Here is a 15,376-nt window from a genome sequence, read left to right as displayed (position 1 = left end):
AGGAGCATGAATATCTGCATTGATAATAAAAAGAATATGGAAAAATGCAGAAGAGTTTTGTTTTTTTAAATCTTGGTATAAATTAGCCCTGGTCTACACTACAGCATTAGGTTGACGTGATGCAGCTTACGTCAACCTAACTCTGTAAGCCTCTACACTAAAATGTCATTGCCATCAATGTAACTTGCCCGCTGGGCCGACTTAATAACTCTACATCCACAAGAGGCATAGCGCTTAGGTTGATCTAGTGAGGTCGATGCAGTGTCAGACACTGTGTTGCTTACATTGACCGCTGCTGGCTTTCAGAAGCCATCCCACAATGCCCCACACTGACAATTAAATCGATACATGTGCTCCCGATGACGATGTACACCAGTGATACAAGGAGCATAATATGGACATGAAAAAAGCAATTTAATTACTGCAGTGGCTGTATGTTGACTTGCATAACTTGAGTCAACATAATTTTGTAGTGTAGACATAACCTCAGAGATGGACCTGAACCACAAAGTTCAGATTCAATGTCTGGACCCATATCCAAATTTCCCCAAAGTTTAGGCAGTTCAGATCTATTTTACAGAGAATGCCTTGAGACGCCAAGCTTTGCTCTGGCTCCAAACTTTCCCCAAACTTGAGTGGATTTGGATAGGATGCCCCAGTTTGGGAGCCGATCTTTTCTCCGTGGAACATCCAACCAGGCCTTAGTAATACCGAGTGATGACACTGCGCTCTGCTGAAAGATCTAATTCCAAGATGGCATATCTCCCCTTCCAGGAGCAATCTGGTGTGGAGCTTTTCACATCTTCATGGAGTTTGTCTGCCAAAGCAGACTTCCTCTGAAGTTCACTAGAACTCATTTTTCCCTGGTGTCACTACAGGATCTCTGCAAGCCAAGTGTGTTCATTGCTGTGTCTTGCACAATGAGGTTCCCTCCGAGATCCTGGCTTGGCACACACCTACATAGGATATCAAGGAGACTTAGGAAGTGGGGGTGAGAGGGGCATGGTCCAAGTACACATAATTCAGAAGTCCTTTCACTTCCTCCCGATGCTTGTCCTTAGCCTTACATTTCTCCAGCATAAAGGGACACTGGGGAGGCCTGCTTTCTGTTCATTCCCGTAGAGTTATTGTCAGATATTAAGACAACCTTCCTTAGAGAAGCCAAACCCACCAGCACTGGCTTTGGTGCATTTAAAACTATGGCAGATAATCCACTAGTGAAGGTAATGTAGGGAGAAAATCCGACATTGACAGGGAATGGACTAAATGATCTATTAATTAATTTCAGTGACTCTTTGCTCTTTCAAGGTTAGGCTTCTTCTGAACAGAGTTAACTTTGCAGCTATCCAGAGTAAATTTTTTGCCATCCTTTCACCTTGGTATCTATGGGTGCAGGGGCTTGTTTGAAGGCTCTGGGAGGGTTTTGGAAGGAAAGGTGCTCATGGGGGAGGGTTGCATAGATGGAAGTGGAGGTGTCTGCACTTGAAACTGCAAAGCAGACTTTGAAAGTAATTTTATTGTGTACAGTATTCACTAGGGTGTAGGTCAAGACGACACAAGTCTCACTTATGTTATCCAGGCCTCCATAGGTGAAGAAGTCCATTAATCCAAGATCCATCTGCTGTTGCATCCTACACTTCTCCTGTAACTAATCAGTGAACAATAGTCTGACACATCATCATTTTTTCTCTCCTCCAGCCACCACCATCTGGCAGACAGTCCCCAACAAAGAACTTGGTGAATGGAAGCCCTTCTAAGTGCCCACGATTTGCCAAAGTCAAGAACTGGGAGACTGGCTCAGTGCTTCATGACACTTTACAACTCAAGACAGCCATGGTGAGTGGGACTGACTGTTTTGGCCAATGTTTTCTGAGTGTAGTTGACCAAATCAATGTCTCTAAACCCGATTTAACTGAAAGAATTAGAGTTGCTTTGAATAAGTGAGCCCATCTTGTGGGCTGCCATGGGGCCTTCAATGAGCTGCTCTGTCGTGGGCTAGGCTAGAATGAATCAAAAAGAGGCAACTCAGCTCTTCTGAACCTTCAAATGCTGGTGGAACATGAGGGTGGGGATGATTAGAAATGCCACCTGCATTATCCCTCTTTCAGTCCTGGTGTTCTCTTTTCTTGGCAATAGCAGTAAATGAAATGGCTTGTGGGGTAGACTTCTAGGCCGATCGGTTGTAGATTCCGCAGGGAAATGTTGCAGAGGTGCTTACCCCTACAGTAGGGGGAGGTATGGTGTAAGGGAAGGGCTACTATAGAGTGTGGAGATGGGAAAGTAAGGTATGGAGGTGGGTGTCTGTTACCTCCCAGCAGTTGCCAGTGGCTGGATGTAAAGCATTGAAAAGAAGGAATTTGCCTGCTGCTGGCAGAAAGGAGGATGCAATGCGATTGTTTCCTCCACGGATGGTATGGAGACCAGCTTGCAGGAGAGAGGGTGAACATGGAGCTGTAACAGAGATTTAGGTTGGACTCTTATGAATCTCACTTGCCCGAGGCACGGTTATAGGTCAGATAGGGTGAGGAACATCCCTCAGTCGTATGCCTGAGATCAGTGCCTTCTCCCTCCCCCCCGCCACAAAATAAAGTGCACATGTGAAAGCAACCACACTGGAAATATCACCATTTGTGCCAAATCCAGAGCTGGCATTTCATCAGCGTTCGTGCAGCCCATCCTGTTGGCCATGTCAGCGTAACCAGTGGTGCATCCAGTAATCTATGGTTCATATGTGGCCCTTCCGTCCTTGCAGGCCAGTGCGTGCACAGAGCAGATCTGCATGGGCTCAATAATGACACCCACCCAGCATGTCCGGAAACCAGAAGACACCAGGACAAAAGAGCAGCTGCTCCCCTTGGCTAAGGACTTCATTGATCAATACTACTCCTCCATAAAGAGGCAAGTCTTCTGGCACTCGCGGGTGGTGCTGCTGGTGGGTTTTTAACGGGAGCTACGCAGTGCAGTAAAATACCTCTGACTTGTTACCGTCAAAGCTGGGTGCAAACTCAGACTTGGTGGTGTGATCAAATTGCAGTGCCCAGAGTTAGCCGATAGTCGGATCACTAGCTCTGCACACACCAGCTCCGTGCACACCCAACGGCCAGGCCATTTGAAATCCGTGCTAGCCTCCAAAGAGCACAAGACTGCAGACGTGCATTTATAGGTCCATAATGGTGCTGCTCTATGTTGGACAACCTTGTACTTCCAGTGGTCTGCATCCGTGCTCTGTGTGTATGTCTAGCTGGGTACGCAAGCAGGTGTACATGCATGTGGCATACTGATCTGTCTGGAGACTGTCATGCACAGGTGCAGCCAGGGAGATTCCCTTCCACAGAATTCCATCCTACAATGTGGCATCTCAGAATCGGACCCGTGGCTCAGAGGGGAACTTTTGATCCCATAATAATCATGATTGGTCCAGAGTTACCTCCAGCTGGCATGTGTGTACGTGTACCGGAACCAGACTGCATACTTGTGTACAAACAGCATCCAGCGCTATCCGCTGCCCTACAAATTGGAGTTGGTCACTTCCCCTTTCCCCATGTTCACAGGTTTGGCTCCAAGGCGCACATGGAGAGGCTGGAAGAAGTGACCAAGGAGATTGAAACCACAGACACCTACCAGCTGCGGGACACAGAGCTGATCTACGGAGCAAAGCATGGCTGGCGCAATGCATCCCGCTGCGTAGGCAGGATTCAATGGTCCAAGCTACAGGTAAGCAGCAGAGTGCTCTGGCTACAGCTGGCAGATTGCTCTTAGAGGGATTGATGAGTATGGAAGGTAAATCCAGGGAGACCCGGCTGTTTCTCTGCATGCTAAGGACACAGTGACTCATGCTTGTGGCTTTGGGCAGTAAATGTAAGGAACATGCCATCCTTTCACCAGGGTATCTGTAAGTGCAGAAGCTTGTGTGACGAAGTGGGACTGTTCTTAATGTTTCCTCTGAATAGTGTGGGGGTGCCTCAGTTTCCCCTAGGCAGTTCTTAAGTATCTAGGGGGTGGGGTAAGGGTGTATGATCATTGCAGAGCCCTAGAGGGCAGGTGTGTGCAGGAGTCTGGACACAGAGAATGGCCAACACCCTGTTTCCTGGCAACTGATGGCCTGGGCCCTTCCCCCCCTGCAAGGTGAGAGCTGAAGGGTTGGAGAACAAAGGAATCAGGTGACCACCTGGCCCGGGAAAGGAACAAAGCCCAGAGGAGGAGGGGCTGGAGGGGGTTTTCAGTTTGGGGCTGGCTGGGACATGGAGTGAAGTGCAGACGTGGTTGTCTGGCTCACTGCCCCCCAAAATGGACCCAGCTGAGGGGTCCCGTTCTCTGCACCTGCAAGCTCTGTTTTAGACCATGTTCCTGTCGTCTAATAAACCTCTGTTTTACTGGCTGGCTGAGAGTCACGTCTGACTGCGAAGTTGGGGTGCAGGACCCTCTGGCTTCCCCAGGAGCCCTGCCTGAGCGGACTCGCTGTGGGAAGCGCACAGAGGGGCAAAGGATGCTGAATGCTCCGAGGTCAGACCCAGGAAGGTGGAAGCTGTGTGAGCTGTGTGTCCTGAAGACAGGCTGCTCACAGAAAGGCGACTGCCCCAGAGTCCTGCCTGGCTTCATGGGGAGCAGTTCCAGAGCATCGCCCAGGGACTCCGTGACAGCTTGTTTGGAGGCTCTGGGAGGAGAGCGCTTTGGAAGGAAAGGTGCTCATGGGGGAGCATTGCATAGATGGTGGTGGAGGTGTCTGCATTTGAAATTGCAAAGCAGACTTTGGAGGTAACACTATCATCTTCCGCAATGTTCTGGGCTCCTACTTGCCACATGCTACTTTCAAACCTGTAGCCTTGCCATGGATGGAGGCCACGGGGGGAAATCTCTGGTGAAGTCAAAGAAGCTATGCCAGGGTTGTATGGTGCCCCAGCCCCAATGTACTTTTGACTCAGAGTTGGGAGGGAGGCGTTGTCTGAGTGCATTTCTTCCAGTGACATTGGGCAGTGGCTGCAGTCTGAAGCCAGACGCCAGCGGGCACACACATGAAGCCGTCACTCCAAAGCTGATGAGCAATTTCATACAGGGCCTCAACACGGTTTGGAGCTAGGAGGCCCAGCCTCTCTCACACAAAGTGAAGCTTCCTGCTGCTTTTGTTTTAATTAATGTCTGGGGGAGCACGTGACTGTGAAAAGGAAAGGACTGGCTACAGCCAGGCACAGTGCAGGCAGATGCTTGCAAGCGTCCCTGCATGGCTCTGCAAAGGAAGGTCAGTCCTAGCTTACCTTGGCACTCCCCCCCTTCCCCTGTCATGCCACTGCCCCTCAATCCTGGCTTCAATCACTGATCTTTTGGCCCTGGGGCTCCCTTAAGAAGAGACTGCCAGAGCCAGAGCTGATGGTGGCCTTGGTTTGCTGGCCACGTGTGTCTGTTGCTCTTTATGACGCTGGGGACTGCAGTAGGCTGACAGCACTGAACAAATTTCAAGCCTGGCTCACCCAGGATTTGAGTTTGGCTCCCCAGAGTGGAAAGGGCTGAGGTTCGAGGTGCTGAGATACTTCAGTGGCAGGGAGCATGTATGTGCTAGACACTGCATACAGCTAGCTAGATCCTCGTCTCTTCTATCGCGTCAGCCCCAGGGCTTTCCAGGGAGCTGGGCCTGCTCTGGAGGAGACGCAGGCTTCTTTAAGAACGAGCGAGTTCTGCAGACCATCCCTTTCAACTGTTGCAGGTGTTTGATGCCCGAGACTGCACCACAGCTCATGGGATGTTCAATTACATCTGCAACCACATCAAATACGCCACCAACAAAGGGAACCTCAGGTGAGTCCCCCGCCCGGGCCAAAGGAGGGAGCCCTGGCTCTCAATGGGAGGGGGCTGTTAACTTTTTAGATCTACTTAACGTTTGTGTTTATGGCTTGGAGTGAGAGTCCAGTGTTCTCTCCCAATCACCTGGCCCTGACCTAGGCCACGTGCCCTGGGAGCCTCTGACCTGCCATTAGTCGGAGACTCGGGGTCACAGGCTCCTTTGTGCTGCGTGTTTCTGCTGCAGTTCTAACCGCGCCTTCCATGTGCCCAGCCTCACCTTTTGCACAACGGCATACTCCCTGAGACCATTGACTCGCCACTCAGCTGGGGGGGTGGAAGTGGGCTGAGCCACCAGCCCAAGCGTGAGGACAGACTGTCTCCCTGCTCTGGCCAGCTGTGAGCTGCCGTACCAGGTTCTACAATAACTCGGGCCAGACTGAAGAGCCTTCCTGTGAACTGCTACAAATGCAGCATGCAGGCTCGTCCTTCACTTCCCTCCGGCAGAATGCTACCACGTGCCTGTGACTGAATCGCTGGAGCGTCCCACGTTCCGAGTTGGAGTGTCCGGATGCCGGGGGCAGGAGCTGCTGAGGGGACGGAAGGAGTGTCCCTCCTGTCCATCTTGCCTGCTCGCCCTTGGGCCAGTATTTCTTCCAGCTGTAGAGAAGCAATAAATTAAACCTCTCTGTTGCCCCTCTACCCACTCCACCTAAGGGCAGGAAGTAAAACGTAGCCCCAGGGCCCTCCTGGGCTACAAATGCTGAATTCTGCATCAAACCTGTGCATGTTTAAGAGTGAATCGCAGTGTCCAAGCGATCAGTATCCTAGCAATCATGACACTTAGTGCTTGTGATTTACCAAGGAGGGGAAGTATCAGTAACCCCACTTCCCAGTGAGAGAGACTCAGTCACTCTGCCCAAGGTTATGGAGTAAATCAGTGGTGGAGAAGGGAACAGAACCCAGGTCACCTGGTCCTGTACTCTACCTGCTTGGCCACTCTGTCTCTAGTTGCTGAGCTGTAGAGAAATGTACAATGTATTTCTCCTGCTTTCTCTTGCTCCTCTCTCTTGCCTCACCTGCTGGATGGACCTCCTCCTCCTCCTCCCCCTTATTTTCTGGTGGCCTGTTTGAGCTATAGGCTCATAGGTCACTGGAGCAAAGGGAAACCACTGAAAAGGAGATGAATTTGCCAATGAAACAGAACTCTCCCTCTGCCCCCACTACCTATTTGCCACACCTCAGTACCTGGTCTGCAGACAGGACTGTTCATCTCAGGGGGCACACCCACATCCATAAGGCACAATGGTAGTAGCTGGAAAATCAGTTGGAAAGCGGGCTCTTCTCTTTCCCTGGCAGGTACGGAGGTTAATCTGGTCTCGGGCATGTTCACAAGCACAAACCATGCGGCAGAAAGCATAGCGGGAATGCTGGCAAGGGCTGTCCATCATCCCATGCAACCCCGCTCAATCTCTGCAACGAGCACATGCCCTCCCGGCTGCCGCCTTTCACATCGCTAATGCCAGCGCCTTCCCATCCGTTCCTTTCAGGTCTGCTATCACCATATTCCCCCAGAGGACGGATGGCAAGCACGACTTCCGAGTCTGGAATGCCCAGCTCATCCGCTATGCTGGCTACAAGCAGCCAGACGGTACCGTTCTGGGGGACCCAGCCAACGTGGAGCTCACAGAGGTAAGCAGTGCAAAAGAAAAAAAAATGAAAAAAATCCATCCTTCCCAGGTCAGTGTCCAGCAGGGGAGTGCACCACAGCTGACCTCCCAGGGTGCTCAGATAGGATGGGGACAGCTGCGATATTCTACTACAAGTGTTTTAGTCCATCTAGGAGACCCGCTCTGATTTGCTTTGCTTTTCCCAAGACAGGTCATGAGATGCTCTGTAGTACCACTAGAGGGACCCTTAGTATTGCCGTGTGAACTTGTATTTGTCCTTGTGTGTTCACGCACCACTGCCCTCTGCAGGGTGGAATCAGAACTTCTCACTTGTGTTTCACAGTCTCTGTACTGCTACAGACGAACAACACTGTAGCTCAGACAGTGGTTTGGAGCAGGAGGTCCAGGTTCTAAACTTGCTGTCACCTGCAGGTCCCAGGTGGCTCATGGCACACCACACAGTGACAAGTGTGAAGTCCTAAGTGGCCGGGGATTTCTTCCCATAGCCAGTCTCTGTGCACCATAATGAGAATGTGCTTATCACCTACCTCTTGACTGCAGAACGCTCTCCTATTAGCTCACACGTGGCTCAGACTCAGTGGAGACATCCCTTATTAAAACAAAAAAGTACAAGAGACTACAGTTGTACTTAACAGCCTACCGCTTTGCAACCCCCACATCCGGCCCACAGTGCCTGAGAGAGTGCTGGGCAGCCAGGTTGGCGAGAATATTAACGTGAACTCTGTTTGGCTGCAGATCTGCATCCAGCAAGGGTGGAAGGCTCCCAAGGGGCGATTTGATGTCCTGCCGCTCCTCCTCCAGGCCAACGGCAATGATCCCGAGCTCTTTGAGATCCCCCCGGAGCTGGTGCTGGAAGTACTCATCAGGCATCCCAAGTAAGCTAGAGCACGTCCGGGTGCCGCTGCGGGGGAGGTTCTGCAGAATTCTGCTCTGCTGGAACCACCTACGCCTTCTCACAGTGTACGGCACGGCCTTTCCTGTGGCCTTGCCCGGGGGGCTAAATGGGATGGGGGGCACATTCAGACCTAGAGTCCCACCAGCATGGAGTTGTGCCCATTTCTGCCAGTTGGTGCAACCCTTAGAGCTTCCTTCCCCTCGGTATGGAAAAACTGACACGGGCTTGAAAACCAGTGACCCTGGTCCCTTTCTCATGGATGGATGGCAGGGCTGCTCTCGCATCACTTCAGTTTCTCCTGTCCCTCTGCCCTGAGCCTCCTGCCATTCACCTGTTCTCCCCGCCCTGCCCCACAACTCCCCTGCTGTGCTCGTTCCCAGGAAGGTTCTGATGGTTGCTGAGAACTGACTTGTTGTAGTAAGACAAAGCTGCCTTCAGGCTTCTGTGGAATGACTGTTAGGGGTAAATGCCCCCTTTGTTCCCCTCCCCGTGAGGATCCAGCAACCCGGCTGACCCCACTGTGTGCTCGGCAGGTTTGCCTGGTTTAAGGACCTGGGGCTGAAGTGGTATGGTTTGCCGGCGGTGTCCAACATGCTGCTAGAGATCGGAGGCCTGGAGTTTACTGCCTGCCCCTTCAGCGGCTGGTACATGGGCACTGAGATCGGAGTCCGCGATTACTGTGATAACTCTCGCTACAACATGCTGGAGGTAACCCTGCCCTCGGCTATTGCCTGCCTTGCCTTGGGGCAGCTGTGGGGCTGGCGGGGGTGCTTTGGGGTGTACAGAGCTACTGGGAGCAGAGCACCACGCTGGGTGCGTCCCTGCTTTGTGGGGGACAGTAAAGGAAACTGAAGGGCTGCCTTAAATAAGCTCTGAAGATAAAGGTGAATTCCAGCCATGCTGCCACATCAGGGCAATGTGCCCCAGGGAGCCCTGAGCCCAGCAAGTCCCTGGTATGTTACTTGGGGTGGGGAAAGTGGAAGAAACATTGGTACTAAACACACCCAGATTGGGGCTTCCCCACCCCATGCTGAGGAGTCCACGGGGGGAACTCTGATGCTCCTCCCCCCACACCCAGCCAGCTCTGCAGCTTCCCTTGGAGACCTGGGGGTGCCACACACGGCTCACTCCTCTCCCCATCCTCTTTCAGGTGCCCTGCCCCATCGTGGAGCCGTGCCTGCTGTCAAGATGGCCTTCAGTGGCTCAGGGCATGGGGAAGCAGGGCACAAAGCCCAAATTGGCTGTGACTTCTATAGCCTGGGCTAAGCACTGGGGATCTTTCAGTTATGCTTCGTTATCCTTGCCCCTCAGAGTCCCAGCAGCATAAAGAGACAGTCCCTTCTTGTTAGGGCCTTTTTTCCTTTCCCCCTTTGCTCATTGAGCAGCAAACTCAGCTGATGGAAGGAATTCACTGGCATCACTCCTCTTCATGGTGGAGTAAGAGCAACCAGCGAAGCCTTTCGTCCACTTCAGTGTTCCACGGTAGTTCATCTGGGGTCGATGGACCTTGCTTGTGGGGCAGGACGTATCGTCTTCTGTTAGAGATCAGCACTTTCCACGCGTTAATGTCTCTCTCCTGTCTGGCAGTGGTAACAGCCACAAACGCTTGCAGTACAAAAGGCTCAGCTGTTGCCTTATACCAGGGGCTACAGCTGTTACACGTGAGATTCGTGCAGGCAGCGACTCACACGCGTTCCGTAACGTCGAAACACTCGGCACAGGGTTAGAACTAACGCCCGGTTTAACAACCCTACCCCCCAGGCGAACCAGCCAGGCTCCAGCTCTGTATTTGTCAGTATTCCAGTGAGGCCTGGGGACCTGGGCATGAGCTGGCACCTGGCCTGCCAGCATCACACCTGCCCTCCCCGCTGCGATTGCCCAGAGCCCCCATGCGAGGCTGGGCACAGCCAAGCCCTGACTGTTCAGGAGGGAACCGGGCCAGCGGGATGAGGTTCTGTGAGACAAGCAGGTCCTTTGCCCTGATCCATACCCAGCAGCCTTGCCTCCAGTCATGGAAGTTCTCCATCAGATGCGGAGATGGGGCCTTGCCTTCCCTTAGCTCGCTCCCTAGGGCAGAGACCTTTTCAGACCTTGCCTTGCGGCCAGGACTGAGCCCACGCTCACCGATTACTGCGCGTCTTTGCAGGAAGTAGCCAAAAAGATGAACCTGGACATGAGGAAAACCTCGTCACTGTGGAAAGACCAGGCGCTGGTGGAGATTAACATCGCTGTTCTGTACAGCTTCCAGGTACTCGAGGGGCAGGACTTGCTGCTGCTGGAGCTTCAGCACAGGCATCCCCAAGGCTTTGGGGTTGGGGATGAGACTGGCCCCGTCAGGAACTGGCGTGGGAAGGGGCCATAGAGAGATCTGCCCCAGGGCCTCAGCAACTAGTGGTTTAACGTGCTTTCATGAGGCACTGTCCTGACACGGAGGTGAGGGTGACTAAAGTCTGGGCAGTGCTGCTCAGGAGGGGCTATGCCACCTTTGGGCCCTCCCTAATTCGGGGTTGTTCCAGGTGCCGGGGTTGCCCCCAATGGAATTTAGCACGCTCCGGCCACTGGGCCCGGCACCGACGGGTGGTGTAGGGCTGTCTGCATCAGCCCTGTGCAAGCTTTTCCCTGAGGGAATTTCCAGCTCCTTTACATGGCATGAGTGGCACAAAAAGGGTCAAGGATCTGGCCCTGGGTATCCACATTTTGATTTAAAGGGATTTGAGATTTTGTCTCATCCAAGCCAAAACTAGTGATTGGGGCAGAATACTGCTTGGCACCAGGCGAACAAGGAGAATATCTCTCCACCTTAGTGTGTCTGCTCTGGGAGGGCAGGGGATACACACGGGTAATATCTCTCTTAGCCAGCTGCATCTTCCAGCAGCTGTTTTTCTGGGAGTTTTATACGAGTGAGCTGGGAGAACAGTCCTAGAGGAAGGGAACAGTGGCTGGTCCCAGAGCTGGACTCCAAGGGTAACAATGACCTTTGACCAGCCCACAGCAGAGCTTAGGAGATTCAGGGTCCCTCCTACCTGTCAACCAGCTCAGCATAATCAAATGTTCCACTGTGAAGGCTGTCTCCTCAATCAGACCCCGCCAATGGGCCCTTCCAGTTGGTTCCTCACGCCCCATTGCCACTGCTGGACATCTTCCATTGGAAGGAGGAACTGAGCTTTCAGCCTTTGACTTCTCCTAGACAGAAGCCGATTGTTGTCCTAATGTCCCCTGCAGTTCTTGGTGGGGATGCTCCTTTTTAGCCCTCACGGCAGACTCGGCTCCCAGCCCAGGGTCCTCATGCTGCCTCCCGACTCCTGTCCTCACTGCCCAAGGAGCATTAGCCTGCAGTTACTACTGGCTCTCTCCTCCCTCCAACAGAGCGACAAGGTGACCATTGTGGACCATCACTCAGCCACAGAGTCCTTCATCAAGCACATGGAGAATGAGTATCGCTGCCGTGGGGGGTGCCCGGCTGACTGGGTGTGGATCGTCCCACCAATGTCCAGCAGCATCACCCCGGTCTTCCATCAGGAAATGCTCAACTATCGACTCACGCCCTCCTTCGAGTACCAGGTACTATCCATAGCCGGGCTTCTGCCGGTGCCGCACACCCTGCCCCTCGCACACAAGGGTGCCATGATAGGCAGGGGCAGCAGAATCTACGTCTCCACCCCAGCTGTGGACTGGCTCTGCATTCCAACAGTTGTTCCTCTGCAAGGCGGTGGTGCTTGTTAACAAGCCTGATTGTTACAAGGCATCAAGGTATAATCAGAGTCAGGTTTGCAGACTCCCTGCACAAGTTGCCTTCCCCCAGGGATGGTGGCTCTTTGCATCTCTGCCAGAGCCCGGAGAATCATCACGGTCCCATCTTGAGCCCTTCATCCCAGCAGAGCACCTTCTGGAGCTCATCGGCCCTGCTCCTCAGTCAGCCGCGGGGGGCTGCTGTCGGCCCCTGCCAGTCACCCCTTCCCTTCCTCCGCCATCTAGCAAACGAGCAAGCTGCTTCTGCCAGCTTGGGGATGGAAAATCTGACTCTGGTCTCCCGCCTGGGTGTGCAGAGCATAAGCACTAGGCCACAATGTTAGCAACAGAGCACTGAGCCCTTCAAAGAATGGGACAAGGGACCCTGAGCAGACGTACCTTCGTTCACCGAATGCCTGTGCACCTGCGGCTTTCATTCAGTGTGGCCATTAGTCTAGATCCCATAAGGAATCACCAGGAAAGGGAGCCATTTGTTCATCTGTATTCTCCATCTCCCATGAGCCCAGAGCATTCCCTGCCTTGATTGTGGAAATGGCACTCGGCCCACAGGAACTGTGCAGCCATTGATCCTTTTACCTAGCCTCCACCCCTTATTGAGGCCCTTTGGAAAAGTGGAGGGGTGCATTCTTGCATCTCCCTGCTGACAACACTCCCTGGGACAGCCTCATTTCCGGGAGGCACAAAGGGCCTGGTCCTCCACCATGTTGTTACAAGACAGCAACACCCTCGCTGCCTTGCAACAGCATGTTGAAACCCTGGGGCATCCAGCCATACCTCAAAGACATGGGCATCTCTAGAGAGGGTCATCTCCAAGCTTAAATAGCTGGGTTGTGGAGGGTAGGATGGGGCTACAGACCAGCCCCCAAAATAAAGACCGATGAAGAGGGTCTGAGGCCAGCTGGTCCCTAGCAATCGGGTGTTGTGAATGTCTCTAAACAAGCGGTCTTTACAAGCGAATGCAATTCCATTGCCGGGCCCCACAGACCTGGCACTTGTTGAATAACACAGCTCTGTCCCTCAGCTAATGACCCTCTTTTTCCTCCTAGCCTGACCCTTGGAACACGCACATCTGGAAAGGGGTCAATGGGACGCCTACCAAAAAGAGAGCCATCGGTTTTAAAAAGCTGGCCAAGTAAGTGCCCGGGAGTAGCTATCCCCACACACCAGGAGCCAGAGCACTGAGATGTGGCACACAGATCATTTACTGTTCAGATTCTGTGAGGTGGGGCTGCCGTGTGCTACTTGAATTACTGCTGCGTGGGCAGCTCCTCGCCCACCAGGATTCCCCCATTTTCTTTTGAAGGCCTCTCCTTTTGCAATGTCATCTTGTGTGGCCCAGGAGAGAGGTGCCTGGAGAGGTGGGCAGCATTTGGGGTCTGCCACCGAAGCAGTAAATGGGAGGGTGAAGGTATAAAATAGCTAAAAATCCTCATCGGGTCTCTTCCCACAAATCAGTTCATTCTCCAGCAATGTCTCTCTGGTTGTTCCAGCACTTGGAGAGGGACTTCAAGTGGCTCCTCTTCCTTCCTCTCTCTGGGGTTATAAGGCCTGATTCTCCTTTCTTCTCCCCCTATGACAATGATGTAACTCTGTTGCTGATACTCCCAGTTAGCGCTGGTATAAGTGAGAGGAAACTCGTGCCCACAGAATCCTTTTCTTTGCTATTTGGGATGCTTCAGCCAATCACTCCCCTGCAGTTCGTGGGGACCGAACCCTTTGTCAGTGTGAAAGGAGAATGGCATGCAGAGCCTTTATACATATGGACATAAGAGATGGGCTCAAACTAGGATCCTGGCTCTGGACAGCCCTTGACATTTTGGAATCGAAACTTGGGTCCATATTTCACAGCTAGTCCCCATCCCTTCCATGGGCAGAACAAGCCCCCTAGAGCTGGATACCCCGGAATGCTGAGCAGGGATCTGCCCAACTGAGCTGAGCAACTTTGGACAATCTTGGTATTTTATTCCTGGTCTGGAAGCCTCCCCACCATGGGGGTGGGGTTGGGGGAGATGTCCCAAGAGGGGAGGCAGAGTGGCCTAGTGGAGAAAGCAGTGGATTAGGACTCAGGAGACTTGTGTTCTATTTCTGGATCTACTCCTGGCCTGCTGGGTCACCTTGGGCAAGCCACGGCATGCCTCTGTGCCTCGGTTTCCCCATCTATAAAATGAGGAGGAGAATACTGACCTCCTTTGTGAAGTGCTTTGAGATCTACTGATGGAAAAGCACTGTATAGGAGCTAGGTGATATTATTAGCCAGTAACATGCGCGTTATGTCACAGGCAACCTGGCCATGGTCAATGATGCTACACAATCATCTAGACACTGCTAAGCCGGTGCCCCTGTTGTTGTGATTCTATTCTCATCCGATGTCCCCCAGCCCTTCCATTAAGTTAGTTTCCATGGTTGCGTCCATGAAGCCACCACACCATGAATACATTCTTGAGGCCAGTGCCTGGCACATGGGTTTCAGCGGGAGTCTGGGGGAGGTAGAGGGTTCGAAAAGATTAAGTGAGCTATTAAGTTAGAAGAGGACACAATGGCTGTTAATTATAGCTACTCTGTGTGTGAGTACGTAATTGATAAACAGCTTTATAAAATGTGAACTTGGCAGGTAGGATTTTTAAATAATATCCCCTCCATTGTTCTTGGTGTGTAGGTGGTTTCAATTTTTTTTTGTCAATTTACCATTAATTCCGCCTGGCTCTGAGCTAATCTGCTTTTTGCCTGCTCCCGCGCACAAGATGGGAACGGTTGAGCGAGCAAAACATTCCTGACCAGGTGGGGTTTCATTACAAGATGATTTAGATGCTGTCCAGAACTGGTTGAAAAGGAGCCAGACAGTTCATCTCTCAGCTTCCTCCTAGACCCATCTGTACTTTTGCTAAGATCTGATCAGTGCCAGGGCCGGGGGGAGGCCAGTGGCATCTGAAATGAGTGGGTGCAATTGACATGGAAGGGTGAACTCAGGAGCCATGTTATAGCAGCAGGTAACAACCAGAATGAATCAGACTGAAAGCAGGATAGGAACCGCCCAGAGGCGAGTACCTTGAGACTATATTGTGGGGGGGCAAAGAAATCCAGTTCAGGCTTTTCCTTTACCACATTCCAAAAAATCTCCTCTCTGTCTGAAACCAGGGCAGATTTTGATAGTGGACACCCTTCACCTGTAACCACGTCGGTTGGGGGGGGGGGGGAAGGGCTGGGCTTCCCTAATCAATTCTCATTGATGGGTCTCTCCCTGAAGCATCCAATGTAGCTGCAACTGGCT

General features: G+C 52.4%; 1 protein-coding gene across 4 annotated transcripts in view; it reads left to right on the top strand.

Annotated features, from left to right (window-relative positions):
• Positions 1-15,376, top strand: part of NOS1 (nitric oxide synthase 1) — a 138,839-nt gene that overhangs the window by 100,235 nt on the left and 23,228 nt on the right. For all 4 annotated transcript variants that reach the window (XM_048821378.2, XM_048821377.2, XM_048821379.2 and 1 more), the window contains exons 4-13: positions 1,699-1,836; positions 2,753-2,898; positions 3,552-3,714; positions 5,699-5,790; positions 7,323-7,464; positions 8,199-8,338; positions 8,892-9,066; positions 10,505-10,606; positions 11,725-11,919; positions 13,155-13,240. In XM_048821378.2, coding sequence (XP_048677335.2) covers positions 1,699-1,836; positions 2,753-2,898; positions 3,552-3,714; positions 5,699-5,790; positions 7,323-7,464; positions 8,199-8,338; positions 8,892-9,066; positions 10,505-10,606; positions 11,725-11,919; positions 13,155-13,240 — 1,379 coding nt within the window. The remainder of the gene's footprint in view (positions 1-1,698; positions 1,837-2,752; positions 2,899-3,551; positions 3,715-5,698; positions 5,791-7,322; positions 7,465-8,198; positions 8,339-8,891; positions 9,067-10,504; positions 10,607-11,724; positions 11,920-13,154; positions 13,241-15,376) is intronic.

This window comes from Caretta caretta, chromosome 15 (genome assembly GCF_965140235.1).
Source record: "Caretta caretta isolate rCarCar2 chromosome 15, rCarCar1.hap1, whole genome shotgun sequence".
NCBI lineage: Eukaryota > Metazoa > Chordata > Testudines > Cheloniidae > Caretta > Caretta caretta.
The sequence above is the reverse complement of the archived record's forward strand: the minus strand, read 5'-3'. Positions and strand labels throughout refer to the sequence as shown.